The 8234-nt window shown below is 42.1% G+C and overlaps 1 protein-coding gene across 1 annotated transcript; it reads right to left on the reverse strand.

Moving 5' to 3' along the window:
* Positions 1 to 795: 795 nt before the first annotated feature.
* Positions 796 to 2555, reverse strand: LOC124146431 (sialidase-like). The gene is made up of 2 exons (XM_048403373.1): positions 1880 to 2555; positions 796 to 1766 (listed from the first exon to the last, which is right to left on the reverse strand). The coding sequence occupies exons 1-2, from the start codon at positions 2553 to 2555 to the stop codon at positions 796 to 798; spliced, it is 1647 nt and encodes a 548-aa protein (XP_048259330.1).
* Positions 2556 to 8234: the final 5679 nt, after the last annotated feature.

Here is an 8234-nt window from a genome sequence, read left to right on the forward strand (position 1 = left end):
TTATTTGTATGAATATCCAACGGTCATCCTCAGAGTCCACAGACACATTAGCATTCACTTGACTAGCCCAATTAGCAATCTCGAAGTAAATATTAAGGACAAGGCATATTTACCTTTCTTCATCAGTGCTGGGACCATACTTGATGACATGAAATTATCAATACCAGGGTGATGTTTTCCTTAAATTGCCTATACATTTACGCAAATATCATATTTTGTATAAACATAAATTTCCTTTCTGTGAATCAGTTTTATGGGTGTTGTATTGAAGATCATTATAATTAACTTTCATCTTTCACGTGTATGGTATACACTGTTTACAAGATAATTAGTCCCCGTGTAAGGAATGACTGGGCATTTCAAACCTTATTATCTTATTTTGAGTATTTACTTCTTTAAATGACATTAATGTATATCCTTCAGTCAACTCTTATTTCTTTTATAATGCAAGTATAGGTTAGAGTTGAGATTAGAATTATCAATACAGATTATATACTAATTAAACAGTGTGCCTGTTAATGCAAACTGGAGGTATATGCACGCATAACAACATGCCTACCCATATGGGTTCACATATTGATCAACTATATGTAGATGCAAATATGTGTTGGCGTCCTCCTACTCTCTACCATCTCTTTGTTAGTTTAGCTTCATGGTCGTTGTGTGTGTACGTTACTATGTCCAACACTATTGAATGTTACCGAGATGACTTGAACTTCCATTCTATTTATTCCTGTGTTCTCTTGTGAACGATGTAAGTACCGTATTTCTTCACCGGAAGTCTTGAACAATAAATTAAATGGTTCCTAAATGTGGATCATTCCCGGTGTCTGTTGTGGTGTCTGCGTCTGTTAGAAGCCCCGTGTCTGTTGGACGCCCTATGTCTATTGGAGTATCTGCGTCTGTTTGAAGCCCGGCGTATGTGGGGGTGTCTGTGTCTGTAAGAAGCCTGGTGTCTGTTGGAGCGTCTTTGTCTGTTCGAAGCCCCGTGTCTGTTAGGGTGTCAGAGTCTGTTAGAAGCCCCGTGCCTGTTGGGGTGCCTGCGTTTGTTAGAAGCCCGGTGTCTGCTGGAGCGTCTGCGTCTGTTAGAAGCCCCGTGTCTGTGGGGGTGCCTGCGTCTGTTAGAAGCCCGGTGTCTGTTGGAGCGTCTGCGTCTGTTAGAAGCCCGGTGTCTGTTGGAGCGTCTGCGTCTGTTAGAAGCCCCGTGTCTGTTGGGGTGTCGGGGTCTGTTAGAAGCCCGGTGTCTGTTGGGGCGTCTGCGTCTGTTAGAAGCCCCGTGTCTGTTGGGGTGTCGGGGTCTGTTAGAAGTCCGGTGTCTGTTGGGGTGTCGGGGTCTGTTAGAAGCCCGGTGTCTGTTGGGGTATCTACGTCCGTTAGAAGCCCGGTGTCTGTTGGGGTGTCGGGGTCTGTTAGAAGCCCGGTGTCTGTTGGAGCGTCTGCGTCTGTTAGAAGCCCCGTGTCTGTCGGGGTGCCTGCGTCTGTTAGAAGCCCCGTGTCTGTTGGGGTGTCGGGGTATGTTAGAAGCCCGGTGTCTGTTGGGGTGTCGGGGTCTGTTAGAAGCCCGGTGTCTGTTGGGGTGTCGGGGTCTGTTAGAAGCCCGGTGTCTGTTGGGGTGTCGGGGTCCGTTAGAAGCCCGGTGTCTGTTGGGGTGTCGGGGTCTGTTAGAAGCCCGGTGTCTGTTGGGGTGTCGGGGTCTGTTAGAAGCCCCGTGTCTGTTGGGGTGTCGGGGTCTGTTAGAAGCCCGGTGTCTGTTGGGGTGTCGGGGTCTGTTAGAAGCCCGGTGTCTGTTGGGGTGTCTGCGTCTGTTAGAAACCCCGTGTCTGTTAGAAGCCCGGTGTCTGTTGGGGTGTCGGGGTCTGTTAGAAGCCCCGTGTTAGACGAGTTAGAAGCCCCGTGTCTGTTGGGGTGTCGGGGTCTGTTAGAAGTCCGGTGTCTGTTGGGGTGTCGGGGTCTGTTAGAAGCCCGGTGTCTGTTGGGGTATCTACGTCCGTTAGAAGCCCGGTGTCTGTTGGGGTGTCGGGGTCTGTTAGAAGCCCGGTGTCTGTTGGAGCGTCTGCGTCTGTTAGAAGCCCCGTGTCTGTCGGGGTGCCTGCGTCTGTTAGAAGCCCCGTGTCTGTTGGGGTGTCGGGGTATGTTAGAAGCCCGGTGTCTGTTGGGGTGTCGGGGTCTGTTAGAAGCCCGGTGTCTGTTGGGGTGTCGGGGTCTGTTAGAAGCCCGGTGTCTGTTGGGGTGTCGGGGTCCGTTAGAAGCCCGGTGTCTGTTGGGGTGTCGGGGTCTGTTAGAAGCCCGGTGTCTGTTGGGGTGTCGGGGTCTGTTAGAAGCCCCGTGTCTGTTGGGGTGTCGGGGTCTGTTAGAAGCCCGGTGTCTGTTGGGGTGTCGGGGTCTGTTAGAAGCCCGGTGTCTGTTGGGGTGTCTGCGTCTGTTAGAAACCCCGTGTCTGTTAGAAGCCCGGTGTCCGTTGGGGTGTCGGGGTCTGTTAGAAGCCCCGTGTTAGACGAGTTGGCCGCTGTCAGAAACCTGGCGTATGTCGACATCTGTGTGGGGAGATACGACATTGATCGCCACTGAATCGTGTGAAGCCCTGTGGTGTGCTGATAATCATGAAGTAGATAGCTAGGAGCAATTCTCCAAAGAAGATGTCGAGCAGGGCTTCAGCATGGGTGTATCTTGTTGCCTTAGGGAGAGGGGTATGGGAATGGCCTCCGAGAAATAGTCATAGAGCAGAAGTCGATAAATTAAGACCTATACCTACACAATGGTTAATGTTAAGTTCAGTTAGGAAATACGTTCAACACACATACGCAGCGCACGCGCGCGCGCACACACACACACACATACACACACGCCAAATTACTTACACACTCATTCACAAACACGTAGACACGCACACAGGCACACTCACGGACAAGCGGACAATTACAATCATAATCACATACACTACATGCATATGTACATGTATACACTTTCACTACACACATTCCCATCACACCCCCTCTCTCTCACCCTACATGCATACACACATGCGTACATTCATACACACATGCATACAAATATATCATACAAACACCCATTCATATGACCCCCACCCATCCACACCCACCCAATAATACACACCGGGTCTAGTTTTACAGTAAACAAATGATCCCAAATATAGTGAAAAGCCCCTTACTTCCGAACTGTTTTCACAACTTTGTAAACAGTAGAAATTATCTCCCTTGCTGGACACTTTATGGGCTAACATTTAGTCTATGAAATCTTATATTACTCAATACCCTTTTCGACTCTAAAATTAAACAAATAATTTTTCCCGATGCTGATTTAATGTGCAATGGACCTACCTAGAGCTGGCTAGACTTTCTTTTGTATACATATCTAGTTTTTTTGTTTTTCACAAAAAAATATATATATATTCCACAGTCATGGTACAGGACTAGACACTTTACAGTATGCGGTAGTGAAGATTATCTCCTTTTTACATGTTAAACCATTTACATAACTTTCACTCACTGATGGACATCACAATATAACCAGGCCACAGATTCTGAAAAACTGCTGTCATTCATTATTTTAGCAAATTTATCTGTGCTGCATAAATGACTGGATGCTAGACACGGTAGAATGTTATCTCCCTGCTGATTATACAATAGACAAGTGGTTATAAAATGTATTTCGTCCTCCACGATTCTAAAGTTTTCATAACAATATTTAAGAATCCTTTCCCCCTGTAAACTTTAATTAAAGATTTTGAATACCACATCTACATGCACACAATACGACTGTTGCATATCCCCTCGTAGTATGTATGATCATTAAACGATCAAAACCGCCGATTGTATTTCATCCTGCGATAAAGTACACTATTTTTTAATTACGTCATAATGAAACTGATTACCTCCCCCTTGATCTAACATCGTTCTTTGATTACTGACTAACAAGATGGCGCATTCACATGCATTCTTTTATTAAATAAAATCATTATATATATATATTTCTATCTAAAAATTAAAATTTGAAATAAATATACACACGACTTCCTTGTTTTCAGTTAAAGCTTGCAGGACACACGTCTTTGGCTGGTTTTCAATTTGCGAACACCTGGTGTCGTCGTTGATTTTAAGTCATCCATACATCGCTGTTTTACCTTTCACGCCCAAGGAATCTGTTTGGGCGGATGATCGAGGCTGGTTACTCTTGCGTTGACGTTATGTATTTTCATAGACGCTGGGGTGCAAGAACGCCGGGTAATTATAATGCGAGAAAACATACTCAGGCAAAACTGCTTCATTGAATTGTATTATGTTATGAAGATGCTTTGATTAATTTGTTATTTATGCTGTACTTCAACACTGCTGTAGCAGGCGTTCGGCTTGGAGGCTTCTATCAGAGGATAACGGTAACTGCTTTATTGAATTTTGTTATTTCATGACCATGTTTATGCATTGACTAATATGTTATATATGCTGTACCATAACACTATCGTAGCGGATGTTCAGCCTGAAAGCTTCTATCAGAGGATAACGGTAACTGCTTTATTGAATTTTGTTATTTCATGACCATGTATACGTATTGACTAATATATTATATATGCTGTACCTTAACACTACCGTAGCGGGTGTTCAGCCTGAAAGCTTCTATCAGAGGATAACGGTAACTGCTTTATTGAATTTTGTTATTTCATGACCATGTATACGTATTGACTAATATATTATATATGCTGTACCTTAACACTACCGTAGCGGGTGTTCAGCCTGAAAGCTTCTATCATAGGAAATACGGTAACTTCTTTATTGAATTGTGTTATTTCATGACCATGTATATGCATTGACTAATATGTTATATATGCTGTACCATAACACTATCGTAACGGATGTTAAGCCTGAAAGCTTCTATCAGAGGATAAAGGTAACTGCTTTATTGAATTGTGTTATTTCATGACCATGCATACGCATTAACTAATATATTATATATGCTGTACCTTAACACTACCGTAGCGGGTGTTCAGCCTGAAAGCTTCTATCAGAGGACATACGGTAACTTCTTTATTGAATTTTGTTATTTCTCGACAATGTATATGCATTGACTAATATGTTATATATGCTGTACCTTAACACTACCGTAGCGGGTGTTCAGCCTGAAAGCTTCTATCAGAGAAAAGACGGTAACTGCTTTATTGAATTGTGTTTCTTCTTGACAATGTAATTACTAATATGTTATTTATGCTGTTCTTTAAGGCTATTGTAGCGGGTGTCAGCTCGTTGTCTTTTGTTAGAGGAAAAACGGTAACAGCTTTATTGAATTGTGTTTTTTCTTGACCGTGAATTGACTAATAAGTTAATTATGCTGTACCATAACGGTAGGGGGTTTTCAGACCGGAGGTTAGAGACAGTTTTAGACAAACGGGTTTTTTATGTTCAGGAACTCAATTAACCCATTAGGACAGGTACATGTATTTTTTGGTCAAACCGAGGATCCAAGCCGGGGTATAAACTTCTTCTACGCCACGAGCAGAAACGTTACCCATACACCAGTCTTCCTCGAATGTTTGCTTTACTCATGTACTAAAATATCAAAAAGGATTCATTAAGTTTGTAAATATTCTTACAAATCCGCTGACGTTTTTTATGGAGTCTAAAACAGGAAAACGAACATCTGCGTATACGCTGTAAGACGTCATCACTTGGGAACCTCAGATTGATAATGCTCCAGGTGTAGCGTGCGGTAATAGACTATGTAACGACTTCAGTGTCATTTGGAGTTGATCGATAGGATTATCGTGAGAGCGTTTTGTCTTACGTTTTCAACAGTATTTCAGCTTCATATTGGAGGAAACCCGAAATGATGCATGTCTTAGACAACGAAATGTTCATAGTCAGGGCGAATCCACGTCATAGGATCATGACACGCCTAAGGGACGTAACTCATATGAATTGCACATCGTGAATTGCGCCGGCTTTACCAGCCTTTCTCCCTTGATTGAAAATACCCTTTAGACGTATTTTAGTACATGTTGTTGGTTCTAATGCATTGACAATTGTACAGGTATACTACCATAAGCACTTTCTAAGCGTACACATGTTATCACCCACGTAGTTCAATTAATAAAAAGGGGCGGTCGGGTAGCCTAGTGGTTAAAGCGTTCGCCCCGCACGCCGAAGACCCGGGTTCGATTCCCAACATGGGTACATTGCGTGAAGCTCAATTCTGGTGTCCCCTGCCGTGATATTGCTGGAATATTGCTAAAAGCGGCGTAAAACCACACTCACTCAATTAATAATATTCCATACTGAGCAGTCTTTTGCTGATTTTCCGAGAAAGACGATGCAGACAAAACCACTGTTGGTGGCATCGTGACGCTGTTATAGCTTCTCGGCGAGACTTTCAATCTAGTCTTCCATGACAGCTGTGCAGCGAGTGTTGATAACATTAAATAAATTCTTACATTCGTGTGTAATATACCTGTTTTTAGAAACTCGTGTCCGAATATATATATATAATGTGGCATGTATAAATATCATGGTTTAATCGCAAGCATACCTGTAAATATGTACACTGAACTTACAACCTATTTTAACAACAATCTTTGCAAACCAAGGTTCACGTTAAAGTGCTGTATGAACTCGTAAATAGGCCAAACAGTTCCAGATCCCGAAGCTATCTCGTAACCCATAATGATGTAATTCATTTTCCCGTCGATGTATATTTCATGGCGTAACATGCAATGCTCGTGAGCTATATGCAGAAAAGACCTCACACGAAGTCATTTTTCGGACTATGAGAATAAATTATCTTGAACGGTATACTAGGCATTAAACCTCTCAAAATAATACATAAAGAACGGCGATAACTTTGATGTCCTAAATCAGAGCCACTTGCTTCTGAAGATGACATGTGTTATATATTCACGTTATGTAATTATTTGGTGGTCCTGAACCTGCTTGTCCCCTTAATTACCTCCCCTTGCGATTTAGATAACGTAAAGCGGCATGGAACCACGATGGCGCATGTCGCGAAATAAACATAGACATTTACAACTGGACTAATATGTGAGCTACGAGTATTTTGTTGTACGCTTGTCTGTTTCCTCGATGCCAAATGTCGATCATTAACGAGACCTTGTCGCGTTTCTTGATTTATCGGATGATTATATTTATGTTTTTATGATAAGATTAGTTTTCATCTTATTGAAGCGTGACTCATACCACTTTGTCATTTTGAAGAAAATAATGATAGTATTGTTCTACAGACTAACAATGTCATATTTTACGCTTCTTAAAGTTGAAATATTTGTATTGTTTTATTGTTTTGCAACTGCAAATCTTGCACAATTCATGATGAAATTACTTGTACAAAGATGCGTTATTGCTACAATACTATAAAGAGATCATTGGAATCGAAATGAATAACTCAAATTTCAGCAATAGTATTACTTGTGAAAAAAACAATTTGTAAAAGTTAGACAATGTGTCTGTGTTTCAGGTTCATTTATTAACTTCCCTTTTTTTAATTATACATCTCCCAAAAAGGCATGCCTTTGAAAATGGAGTTTCACATTTGGCCTTTTGTAACAAGAAATGGTTTATTCAATCTCAGTATATTCCAAGATTTTGGTCATTAAGAGCGAAGCATTCTGCGAAAATGAACATTATGAAAGACATATCGTATTCACATAAAACTGTACAATCCATAAATAAATGTCAAAGCAAGCAAAGATAAGATTAAACCTCAATTCGGGAACAACTCCACTGCTATTTCAAGAAAAGCTTGCAAACTGTATGACGTACAGTTAGTATCAATTATGGAATACTCTGGCGCATTTTATGACTTTTGCCAATGTCTTTGGATGATGTTTAATCCTGATTTGAAACCTAAGCCTAATTCCCTCTGCATATTGTAATTAGAAGGGGTATCGTGTGAGCTAGGCCTGAGGCACCCGCAATACACAAATGTTCGGTTTCGCTCCTGGTGCTATGCGGGTGTCGGAGGCACAGGGGAACAAGACTCCTTCCTCATTAGTGCTGGTATTAATCACCAGAGGTTAGAAAATAAGTCATAGACTGGTGGCAACTCCAAGAGATAGTCGACCAGCGGTTGACATAAAGATGTGGAGGACGTCTTTCTGGACTTAAAGGCGGAAGTGGGTGAGATTGGAGAGTGTGGGGGTCGGGCGTGGATGGAACGTGTGGTGTGGTGCGGTGTCTTGAAATTGTTCTTGTTTGTGCAGCTGTTTCTTTATT

Source organism: Haliotis rufescens, unplaced genomic scaffold (assembly GCF_023055435.1).
Source record: "Haliotis rufescens isolate VD_foot unplaced genomic scaffold, xgHalRufe1.0.p SCAF_3, whole genome shotgun sequence".
NCBI lineage: Eukaryota > Metazoa > Mollusca > Gastropoda > Lepetellida > Haliotidae > Haliotis > Haliotis rufescens.

Coding starts and splice junctions, on each gene's coding strand:
- LOC124146431 (XM_048403373.1), bottom strand. CDS start 2,555: ATGTCGTATCTCCCCACACAGATGTCGACATACGCCAGGTTTCTGACA. Junction 1,767..1,879: donor AGACACGGGGCTTCTAACTC/GTCTAACACGGG, acceptor GGCTTCTAACAG/ACCCCGACACCCCAACAGAC.